Source organism: Parasteatoda tepidariorum, chromosome 6 (genome assembly GCF_043381705.1).
Source record: "Parasteatoda tepidariorum isolate YZ-2023 chromosome 6, CAS_Ptep_4.0, whole genome shotgun sequence".
NCBI lineage: Eukaryota > Metazoa > Arthropoda > Arachnida > Araneae > Theridiidae > Parasteatoda > Parasteatoda tepidariorum.
The window spans coordinates 72,573,745-72,586,623 of NC_092209.1; the positions used below are offsets into that span (position 1 = coordinate 72,573,745).

General features: G+C 30.9%; 1 protein-coding gene across 1 annotated transcript in view; it reads left to right on the forward strand.

Moving 5' to 3' along the window:
• LOC107454104 (proton-coupled zinc antiporter SLC30A1) overlaps positions 1 to 12,879 on the forward strand; it is a gene marked incomplete in the record, with an annotated part of 37,838 nt that overhangs the window by 6,582 nt on the left and 18,377 nt on the right. Inside the window, 2 exon segments of the mRNA XM_071182605.1 lie at positions 6,080 to 6,270; positions 10,268 to 10,502. Coding sequence (XP_071038706.1) covers positions 6,109 to 6,270; positions 10,268 to 10,502 — 397 coding nt within the window.

A 12,879-nucleotide genomic window follows, 5' to 3' on the forward strand; every position in this document is an offset into this window, starting at 1 on the left:
ATATAAATTTTTTTATTTTTTTTTTGTCCTTGTGGAAACAATGCAAAACTAAATAAAGCGGTTCGATATTTTCTTTACGAAGCATATCTGGGTCATGACCTCAAGATTTAAAATACCCACTTGTTATTCGATAAATTAAAATTCAGGCCATATCACTGTCTCTCTTATCCTTTTTTTGAACTTTCATCGCGGAATCTTTTTTATCTTGTGTTGGTTTTTCTCCTCTATCACAAACAAACCAATAAAGTTGTTGACAGAAAAATACAGCGATAAATGGGCAATACGCATTCATGTCGAGTTTACAAATTTGTCTGACACTTAATCTTATCATTAAGTATTCAAATCTATTTTTAATACGATTGTTTTGAATTTTATTTTGCTGAAATATTTTAAATTTTCTTTTTAAATTTCATAAGGATTCGCAGAAAGTTATCTTGCATCGCGCACTTAATCGTGTCCTTGATCATTCTGAATTATCGCGGGCTCGCGAAAGACAGAACTCCAGTTATCCGATACCTAATCATCCGACCTTTCGGTTATTCGAAACCCCTTGCGATCCGCGTTAAAAGCGAACGGATAAACGTTTCGTCATTAATACAGCTGATGTTACCCAATTACCCCTTCATTTTTGGACCTTGTGCCACTTTCAATTAGTTCAATTTAATTACTGCTGTCGTGAAAATAATTCCGAAACTTGTCTGCTTAAAAACGATAATTAAACAACAACAACAACAAAAAACCAATATTTATCACTCGTTTGTAACATTATTTATGATGGAAAAATGAAATGTAAGTATTTTTAATAAATTTTATTATTGCCACTAATGGTTTTGAAAAGTACTTATCGGTTATCTATTTGTTCGACGACTGCTTTTCCGGGTTATCGCCAGCACGAACATTGGTCCCTAAAACCGTAAGTAAAAATTTAAGTATCGCGATTTATGGTAAAAGAATATCTATACGCAATAATAATAATATATCGCGATATGATCGATGCTCGTACCGACCTCGCGGCTGACATTAAATATCATCAGTGGTAGACGGTTCATGGGTTAGAATTCTCATTCCGTAGGGCTAACCAGGGTAAGTTTTCTTGGTTTTTCTCTCCGTGTAACGCAAATACGGATTATTTCAATCACGAAGATCTCCGCGAAGGCTAATTAGTTCCACTGCTTGATACAGTAGTTCCCTTGTTTTCAGGATTTGATTCAAAACTACAAGGCTACGGAGTTGAACATTGATATTTGTAAACTCAGAATCGGGTCTGTTGTTCAACGTTATTAAGTTCTGCTTAGATCATTTTATTCTATGTTATTATAAAATAAAATAAAATGTTCTAAACAGCATTTTTTAATGAGGATGGGTTCCATATCCCCTTAAGGCTCTCTCACCAAGTAAATAAAGAGTTCAAAAGCATTAAAACTTTACCCAAAAAAATTACAATTTATTTTTAGAGGACGGTATATACGAACGAAACTAAGAAACAACAAACCTCGCTATCATTCATTTTTAATGTCTCTCTGTAAATTAAATTGTTTTGTCGTGATCACCCCAGTGGTTAAGACAATGAACAGTCATTGCGAAGAGCTGGAGTTCGATCCCCGACGGCGGCTTTAAACCGATCCATCTTCAACTGGATGGGTACTAGTTCATCTGGGAAGCAAAAGTTGGCCAGTACCTAATGCTGACGTCATTGGCATCATCATGCAGTTGGTCACAAAATTGTAAAGCAATGAACTCACTGACCCAGAATGGGCTGTTGCACGAATGTTTTGTTAAGGTAGAGGAGTGCGATTGTTTTTGTTTTCCAGTGGCGCCATCTATGGCCTAGAATTCGACTTCTGGCACACCCATACGTCACACCCGTTTATAGGGCGGACCCATTCATTCATCCACAGATCGTAATTTTGATCTGAATCAGAGAACGATCAATCTCCAATTCAGTACCCCAGAGGTATTGATCTGTTATGGGAACATGGAGAACTTTGCGACTCGACAGATTTAACGTGCATCAGTCACCATTTACTACATAGGGGAGTCTTCGGCCGGCGAGGTTTGAACCCACGAACTCTCGGACATGGCCCAGCTTTCGACCGACCAGGTTATTCCGGCCCATACGTATTAATTACCCATTATTTATATTTAAAAGTAATGATTATGACGATTTTTACATTTGAAATTTCAGAAAATTTTCAAGTGCGCTTTTCGCTCTCAAACTCGAGAACTAGTGAATGAAAAAAATCAAATTTTGCACATTTGTAGAGAAATGATTTAAGAACATTCTAATTAGTAAATGTTACTGATGCATTCCTTAAATTTTGAGTAATTTTAAACCAAGGTTATTTTTAATTTTTTTTTTTATGTCTCGTAATTCAGTTTAGCAAAAATTATTGGTAGGGAAATCATTATTTTTGCAGCTACGAAAAAGAATACTGCGTTCCAATTTTTTTAAATTTCGAATTATAAATTTTATTAAATTTGTTATAATCTGTAGTAGGCTGAGCCCCTAATAAATTTAAATTTAAGAAGAAGAGAAATTAAAGTATAAAAGCTGGTGCGCAGCTTTGGAATTTAGAAAGCGACAGTGGATTACGCTGCCGAACTCCACCGCTATTTAAAACATAAAGACATAAAACTATCAAATTTAAGTATGATAGAAAAATAATTATAAGCATGTCATTTTTACTTTTGAAATTTTCCTTTGACTTTTTTTTTTCATCAAAAAGTCCTCCACGATGGCTAATTTGTCTTAATGCTTGATCCAGGAGTTCTCCTGTCTTTTAGGTTGGGTTCAAAATTATAACGCCACGAATTTCAGCATTGATACTTGTAAACTCTGAATTGGATCGGCCGTTCAACGAAGGCTAAAAAATAAGATTTAAAAGGTATTAAAATAAAATAAATATAATTTACAAATATAAATAAAAAAACACGCTTTTCTGAGTAAACTACTATCAGGACCATCTTTTCCAGTTTATGACAACCCCAAATTTCGTAGCGACCTAAAAAAATTAAAAAATGGCGAGGATATTGAAGAAAAAATAGGTTAAATTTATTTAGAGAAGCACATCATTCAATCTAATTCCTTACTTACATAGATTATCTACACTACACCTAAACACCAGAATTTCTTAAACTTTTCGGAGTGGGGAACCCCATAAGCATTGCGCAAATCTAACAAATCGTCAGTTTCTTAACTTGTTTGCAGTTTTCGAACGTTAATTTTTTTTCAATTTTAAAGAGTAAAATAATGTGAAAAATTTAATAAAATTACAAGCTAACAAATTTAATGAATATAATGCAAAGATAAGAATGCGTCGAAACATTTTAGTTTTATTTGCCTGTATTGTATTATCCGCGTCTATTTTCAGATTCATTGTACAAATATATTTGGTTACTATGAAAATATTATACTATGTCAAAGAAATATCAAAATTGCTAAAATTTTTAGTGACCGCCTGATGCGGGTCACGTGACCACAATTGGGGTCGGAATCCACAGTTTATGAAACTCTGGTCTAGACTAATTAATAAATCCTAGATGAGTCTTCTAAAGCATGATGATTGTTATGCAAAAATCCAAAAAATTATGTAGAGATTAAAATTTTATTGTTTTGTATAATATGTGTACACTACGATGCGAAAAATCACTCTGAATACATTCCATTCAGTCAGATTTTACTTTTCTCCTTTCTTAATGTTAACCTATGGATAAATATAGGAAAAAACTGGGAAACAAAGTAATAAGCCACACAATTTTCAGGACAAGCGCTGATTTGCATTTACATATGCATCCAACAACTGAATGTAAAAATCAGCTTTTCTACAGAGTATCGAGTTAATATAGTTAATCAAGCATTAGCTTTATAATCTGTAGAAAAACTGATTTTTAGTTGCTAGTTAATAAGCAGATCCTAGTTTCGATCCTGGTTAACGAGCAGATTGAATAGAGCGATACTTTAAAGTGCCAAAGAATTGTTTCATTTCTCAAATCACCTAGACCTAATTTCTCAGATCTGCACATTGCCTAGTAGGTCTAGATTTTAGCCAGAGGCTCTAAGCCCGTGGTTCCTGAAAGATGTCGGACGGAACCCTTGGATTCCGTGGGAAATTCACAGGGGTTCCGCAATTTAGATTTTTTTTTTTAACCGATAGTTATTTTTGAAACTTTTAATGGGTCATCCTAATTTGTTTTACGTTACGGTTAAATTTATGTTATGTTACGGTTAAATTTATGTAATATTACGGTTAATTTTATGTTACAGTTAAAATTTATGTTATAAAATTTTTCAATAAAGAAAAAAAAAAGACTGAGTTTTTTTTTTTTTTAAATTTCCATATTTATTTCTCAACTATATAATGCAGAAGTATCTCTCACCGAACTTCAAAATTCAAAATGTAATTACCGAATTCCAGAATAAATAATTATCTTTCTCCGATAACCATTCTAACAGAGTAAAAGAAGTCTTTTTTTAATAACCATAATTCTGCTTATTTCGTCTATTAATAAATTTCATTCTTCTTAATAAATGTTTCCAAATTATTTTTTTAGTATATTCAAAGCTTATTTTTAAATCCGTGGTTAACTGGAAGAAAAATTTGAACAGCTACCCTAAGTTATTGAAGGGAGTGAGGCCCTTATATGTTCAACTAGTTTTCCATACTTCAAGAACAAACTCATTGTTTTTTATTGTTGATTATTAAACACTAAATTAATGACATGCGATAATATTGCGTCGTTGTTGATTATATTAGTTATATATGGACTTAAATGTAGCTAAGAGGTATGGCGATAATGATGTGGCTATAATGTAGAACTTTTCTTTTATTGCACAACACGTAACTTTTATTCTTTGAAGGGAAAAAAGAAAGAAGAAGCAAAGGAAAAGTTACAACAGAAACACGTTTTAAGCTCGATCATAACTTTTTTTATTTGGAAGAAGGTGGTGAAATCTGTCTTATTATTGCTCAGAAGTCATGTGATACCAATTTAAGAATCCTCCAATTTATTAAACGCTTCCATTTGCAAGCAAGGATGGTCCTAGAAATTTGACACCGAAAAAGGTTGCAAGGGATATTAATTAGGGAAAGAGTTTACAAAAAATTAGGAAGAAATCTTTTTTGTTGATTTGCAAATTTTGACCAGCGCTGAACAATGCAAAAGAAAGAAGAAGAAAAAAACGTATTTTGGTTTTTGGGGGATGCAGATTTTCAACAACTCTAAGAAATGCTAAAAAAATAAAAAGATATTTTGGTTTGGGGGACCTTCAGTTCTCGTGGCCCTAAGCTGCAGTCTATCTACAGTTCCTGGCCAAATTATTAGACGCACTATAAAATTCTATGTAAAATCTTAATTATCAGGTAATACTATACAGCCTTATTTTTTTACGCGACTGAAACCGGTTTGCACTTGTTTAAATTCGTGGTTAAATTAGACGATGTATAATATAAATTCGACGATTGGATAAATTAGACGGTATATTATATAAATATAGAATATTTATTATATCAGGTATTATCTAATATATATAATTCTCTTACGTGGCTCCCAAATTTTGGCTGTATTTCTTTTCCGCCGTTGACAACGTTTGCTTTGTTTTGTTAACGTTACTATTTCTCTTACACGGAGAATCGACCAATGATTGCCGCTAAAAATGTCACATGCCAAATCTAGCTGAGGTGGCTCAACATATAGCGCTTTTAAAAACGGAAACTGAAATAACCAGAGAGCATCAGCTGCGGCAATCTCATACTATTAAGCTAGGCAGAAGTGAGTAGTCTTTGTCGATAGATCTCTATTTTAGTATTTTGTCGAAAGCGCTTTTTTTCACGAATTTATATATTACGAATTTATTTGACGATTTTTGATTTATATCACGAATTATACTATAGCACATTTCTAACAGGTTTAACGAATTACATGTCATTTATTTGAATTCAAATTTATTTTAATGACTTAGTATTTACTTAAAAAGATGTCCGCTCTTAAACGGCTCGTTGAAATTCACCTTTGCCTTAGCTAGATAATGTGCTTTTTAACAGCTTTAGAGATTATATATTGACATTTCTTTTATTTTCAGAGTAATCCCAAAAACAGAAAGGGAAAAAAATGAAGTCATTAGTCCTATATTTAATGATATCCTTGTCAGGAATGGTCTTCGGCGCTGAGATCGTTGCCAGTCACATCACACAGTCCATAGTGCTACTCGTCAGCGCATACCACATGCTCTATAATATTTTATCACTTCTTCTCCTTGTCATCAGCTATAGAGTAAGCTATGTCTTTAATTTCAATAATTCATTTATTCTTACAGGGAAGTACGCAGCTCGAAAATTCCTATTAAACCAAAGTTAAGCTTAAAATTAAGAGCATGTTTGAAAAGCATGGATAAGATACACTTAGGCCATCAATCTGCCACTAGGATAAAATATGCTTTATTAAAGTTCATTTAGTTTTAAACTAAGTTTCATTTAGTTCATTTATATAGTTCATTCAGTTTTAAACTAACTTTCATTTAGTTCATTTATTTAGTTCATTTAGTTTTAAACTAACTTTCATTTAGTTCATTTAGTTTTAAACTAACTTTCATTTATCTCATTTATTTAGTTCATTTAGTTTTAAACTAATTTTCATTTAGCTCATTTATTTAGTTCATTTAGTTTTAAACTAACTTTCATTCAGTTCATTTATTTAGCTCATTTAGTTTTAAACTAACTTTTATTTAGTTCATTTAGTTTTGAACTAACTTTCATTCAGTTCATTTATTTAGCTCATTTAGTTTTAAACTAACTTTAATTTAGTTCATTTATTTAGCTCATTTAGTTTTAAACTAACTTTCATTTAGTTTTAAACTAACTTTCATTCAGTTCATTTATTTAGTTCATTTAGTTTTAAAGTAAGTTTCATATAGTTCATTTATTTAGTTCATTTAGTTTTAAACTAACTTTCATTCAGTTTATTTATTTAGTTCATTTAGTTTTAAAGTAAGTTTCATGTAGTTCATTTATTTAATTTACTTAGTTTTAAACTAACTTTCATTTAGTTCAAATAGTTTTAAAGTAAGTTTCATTTAGTTTCAAACTAACTAAACTTTCATTTATTTCATTTAGTTTTTAACTATGTTTCACTTAGTTTCAAAATAGCAAAAACTTTGCCATCTTAAATATTCGTGGTGTAAGGGTTTGAATGTTCGTCATCTATCAATGAGATCTTGGGTTCAAATCCCAGTTGGGACGGTAGAATTTAGTCTCTAATTTTCTATTTTAAATATGATTAACTGTTTAATATGTTTTGTCTAAGTTAGAAATTATTATTTTTTGATTTAAATCAATTTTTTATAAACTTTCAATTTTTGAAAATAAATAAATTTATAGATATTTATTTTTTAGTAAAAAATTAATAATTTAAAATAAAATTTAGAATTTAAATAAATTTTCTTTAAAATTAGAAATGAATAAAATTTTATTTTTTAATAAAAATATATGGATTTATTTTTTAAAAAATTGCAATTTAAAACTTAGTTTAAAATTTTGTAATTTTTTTTCCAATAATCCATACATTCTAGTTAAAAAAAAATAATAAAAATTAATTGAAATAAATGGATTAAAATAATCAGTATATTTTAATTAAAAAAGTCTTTTAATTTTTTTGTTTTTAAGAATTTTATATTTTTTAAAAAAATTACTTTTTAATAAAAAAAATGTTTTTTGTAAATTGTATATAACATATTAGATAGTTATCACCTTTTTTTAGAAAAGAATATTAGAGATAAGATTCAACCGTCTCAGCAGGGATTTGAACTCGAGATCTCTCTAATAGAGACGCTCAGCCTAATCGTTACGCCCCCATTTTACTTTATATTAATCACGCTACTTTTTTGCCATTTAATTACATACATTTAATATTCAAATGAAGACCTCAAATGTGAATTGTTTTTTTGCTAATTATGATTCAAAGATATATATTGCTGTAGGCAATTAAGGCAAGGGGGGGGTGATTGTTCTTGTTTTCCAGTTGCGCCATCTATGGCTAAGATTTTGCCTTCTGTCACACCCATACGTCACACCCATTTATAGGGCGGACCCATTCTCACATCCGTCCACAGATCGCAATTTTGACTTGAACCAGAGAACGATCACTCTCCAATTCAATACCCCCAGAGGTATAATTTGTTAAGGGAACATGGAGGATTTTATGACTCGACAGATTTAACGTGCACCAGTCACCATTTTCTGCACGGGGAGTCTTCGGCCGGCTGGATTCGAACTCCCGTTCTCAGGAACGTGAATCCAGCGCCTTGCCAACCAGGCTATCTTGATCTAAAAAAAAAAAATATTAGATCTGATGCATAGTCACGTGAAAACTGTATTCTTTTATGAAAAAAAGTGGTAGCAAATTTACACAAAAACTATTTTCATGCTTTTTATGATATTTAATATTTTTAATCTTAATAAAAAATTTAAAGGCGTAATTTCAGACCCAAAATGGTAACATTTATGCGATTATTTTGAATAGCAATTGTTATATAAAAAAAAACAATTGTTATAAAAAATAAATTTCCTGTACTTTTCTATAATAATTATCAAATAAAAAAAAAATTAAAAAAAAAAGTTTATTTTTGATTACTTTTTATAATCTCATAATATGATATATGATTTGTTCTGAAATTTTAAAAAATATTAAGTAATAAAAGTAATTTATGCTATAAGAAATAAGATGTCTCCAGTAGCTTTGTTACGTGATAACGGTAACACTAATTTCGATGAAATATGTTTAAATATGATTATGATACATTTTTTAATTTTAAAAGAGAAAACTACTATCAAAAACTTTTATTAAACTGTAATTTATTTATTTACTTATTTTTCAAAAATAATATTAAATCATTTAACTAAACTAATATACATATATATATATATATATATTTGTCATACACTTGCTCAAATGAAAATGAACAAGAGGCCTTCCTTTTAGATGACCTCGAATTGACGGGAAACCTGCCACATCGTTGCGTTGCTTAAATCAACCTTGAATTAGAATTAAAAAAGAGAAAACAAGTGGCTGTTAAGATTTAAATGATGTGATTATTTTGTTAATTTGTGATAGTTGTTTAGTTTTTCAACACTCTAAATTGTCTGTGAAAAAATTAAATAGTTTATTTGAATCTCCAGAACCCATTCTGTTTTAATATGAAAATGTTTCCCGTTAAAATTATAAATTTATGAAGATGCAGCTAAGTTTGATATTTTTAGATAAATCGCTTTCTTGAAAGTTTTAGAGGTTATGACCTTCAAAAACACGAATAGAATTGCTAAACAAGTGAAGAAACAAACGTTTTGATTTTAATGACACTACGACGTAACACGTGAGCCTCAGAACAACTCCACACGTTAATTTAGAAAAAGAATATTTTAAAAAAAAAAAAATTCTGTTGATTTAAAAAAAAAATATTAGTATGATTTAGATCAGTTTTATTTAAGAATAACTGAAAATATTTCACCTTATTAATTTACTGTAAATCATTGTATTTAACCACACCTAAAAATTCGCAATTTCAATATTCAAGCACAATTCGTAATTTCGATATTACGCTAATTTGAGAACAAGTCATTTTCTTAAAAATAAAAAAAATCCGGAAGAAATACTACTTAATCATTAAATTCTTAGAATTTATTTAGGAATAATAAGGTATTCATATCCCTCATGCTATTTTGATAATAGGGCTGACCGGCCTGTGTAGGGTTTAAGGAATTGCCCTCGCTTTGGAAAGGTTCTGGGTTCGAATTCCGGACAAGGCATGGATGTTCTTTCCTACTCTGTGCTATCTGTCCTTACTGTGGGAGCAATGTTGGCCCACCTAATATGGTGCCCCTGGAAAAGTGGCCAACAAAACTGCCCTTCAGATGTCTGTATGACGTAGGTCATTCCCCAGGCGGGAACAGGAAAAAAATAAAATTAATAATAGAAACAACTTTATTCTCATCTAAAATCTTAAAATGTGATAAAAAAAATTTCAAGTAGTAGCTAACATTTGAAAATATCCACTTAGTTTTAAAGTCAGGCAACAGGTTCATTATGTTTAATAAAGAATAAAAGTATGGTTTACGAAATCGAATAAAATATTTTTATGTAACTATTTTTGAAGCACTCAATGTGCCATATTTTATTATAACAATAAAAATATCATAAACGGTACGTTTACAAAATAGTTTTAAATAAAAGTATTTTCTGAAGCGTCTTACATTCATTTAATATTTTTCTGTTTTAGATGTCCAAAGAGAAAACCATGAAGAATACATTTGGTTGGGCTAGAGTAAAAGTGCTGGGATTGCTTGTCAACATGTTGTTCCTGTCTGCCCTTTGCTTCTCTGCCTTAGTTGAATCAGTGCAAACCATCGTCCACGCATCTCATGAAGATACGATACCGAGATACCCCATGCTTATGGTCATCCTCGGCGCCGTCAACTTCATTGTAAATATTATCTGCTTCACTTTAATAGGAGGTATAAATATTTTAGTATTGCCTCAACATACGATCTACCTTCGGGTAGTTTCTTTATAGATCGGTAGGTAGCGCTACTAAAATGTTTATAAAAATATTTTTTTTAAATATAATTTTTATTAAATATATAAACGAATTTAATATTGGCGATCGAAATGGGCCATAGGTGGCGTAGGGCAGAACTCTCTACCTATGGCAACACTTTACATGCTTTCCTCATAAGCGTGTGGAGAGTCATAGGAGAAAGAAGTACGTTAGTTTCTGTCTTGATTTTCATATAGATTAAATTGTTTTAAATTGAGAAACTATATGGGACTGAAAACTACATTAAACATAGTTCTAGAAGAAAGCATCATAGAAATTTTTAAAAAAATATTTTTATTAATTAAAAAGGAAAAATATTAAGAAAAGGAAAAAATATCGTAGTGTAGTACATTCTTATGCAACTGAAAAGAGGAGGAGGAGAGGGGAACGGAGAAGGGCCAAAGGCATGGAACTGGTCTTCTCCCCAGATGGCGTATTCAAGCGTTGCGATCGCTTATAAATATAGAAACAATTATTAACGTATAAAAATAAAATTTTTATTAAATGAAATCGGCGATCTAAATGAACTAGGTGGCGTATAACAGAACTCTTTACCTATGGCATTTTACCATTAGCGTGTGGATAGTCAAAGAAGTTCATAGCACGTTAGTTTCTGTCTTAATTTTAAAATTAAGACAGAAACTAACCTTAATTTATTTAAATTTTCTAAGCTTTGAAACTACATTGATCTCAAAACTGCTTCAAACATAGTGTTTAATTTAAGTTTCATGGAAGTTATAAACTGTATTCTTGATAATCTAAACGCGAAAAATACTATGGAATGCATCGCAGTACATTGCCATGTATCTGAGCAGAGGATGAGAGAGAGACTCTATATTAGAACCGGTTTGCTCTCCCTCATGTCATATTCGCATGTTGCGATTGCGAATAATAAATTTAATAAAAATAAGATGTAAACCTGAAATAATGTGATAAAATGGTGAAGGAAAAAAAATTTGTAAAAACAACAATTTTAGTGGCGCCCTCTGTCGATCCGTAAAATAACTACAATATTAATTAATGTGGATCGTATATTGGGACGATACTAATTTTCTTCAATATAACAGTAGTTAAATATGTTAATGCTTCATATGCAAGGCGTTTAGGTCCAAATGAGGGTGAAGTATATTTTGTGCAACTTAAGAATAAAGCAAAACAACGTGATTAAAGCACAAATAAAGGCGCAGAATTGGACATACTATAGTCTCGGTTCGATAAGCAAGAAATGTCTTCGGTATCTAAACAGTGTTTTAACATTGAGGATGGTTAACAATGTACATTTTAATATCATTTGTGATTTATTTCTCTTCGTTTTGCTTTTTTCGCTTGAAATTTGGGTTACAAAACCAAATTCAAATGATTTTCAGAAACGTAATAGGTTACAACTTCTCCCATTCAAGCAATTCAACATTGGTATATGCTTTTGGAAAAAACTGAATGAATCTATGCATTAAATAAGGTAGACAAGCTGCTCCATGTAGACTTCTATCATATACAATTTGTTCCTTAGTGATCATTCTTAATACATATTTTCAGAGTATTTGTCCTAAATAAAATCAAAAAGTATTCGCATCGAAGGCAACAACTTAGAGGAAAGCAAAAAATCTGTTAAAATCTGTTAAATCACTTGTGAGTGAAAAACAAAACCGGTTTAAACACTTGATTAAACTAAGATGTTTTCTAGATAAATTATTAATGAAACAGATTTTGATATTTTTAATCCCTCCCTCCTCAGTAATGATTTGATTGATTTCTATAATGTTTTTTTCTGGTTTTAATATTAATTTTTGTATTCTCCCTTATGTGCATTATTCTTCTGTTTGGGATATTGAAAAGAAAAAAACAAAAAGCTATACAGAATATGAGATTTATAAATTTATAGAATATTAAATACACTCTATAACAAAAAAATCGACGCACCAAGAAGGAGTTGTCCGATTGATACGAAAATTGGTGGATAGGAAGACAATGTACAGAATAGTAGATGATTAAAATTTCAGAACAATTGAATAATTTATTGCAGAGTTACAGTAACAAGTTCAATAAGGTGTTGACCTACCTCTAGCCTCGATACAAGCTGCCACACGGCGTAGCATAGACCGTTAAAGCTCCCGGATGGTCTCTTGCGGTATTTCCTGCCAAATTCGATCCAATTGTCGAACGAGGTCATCAACATTCCGTGCCAGATGCAATTGCCTTCCCATTATATCCCAGGCATGCTCGATGGGAGAGAGATCTGGTGATCTGGCAGGCCAAGGAAGAGTTTGACAAGCTTGCAGACAGTTCATAGCAAC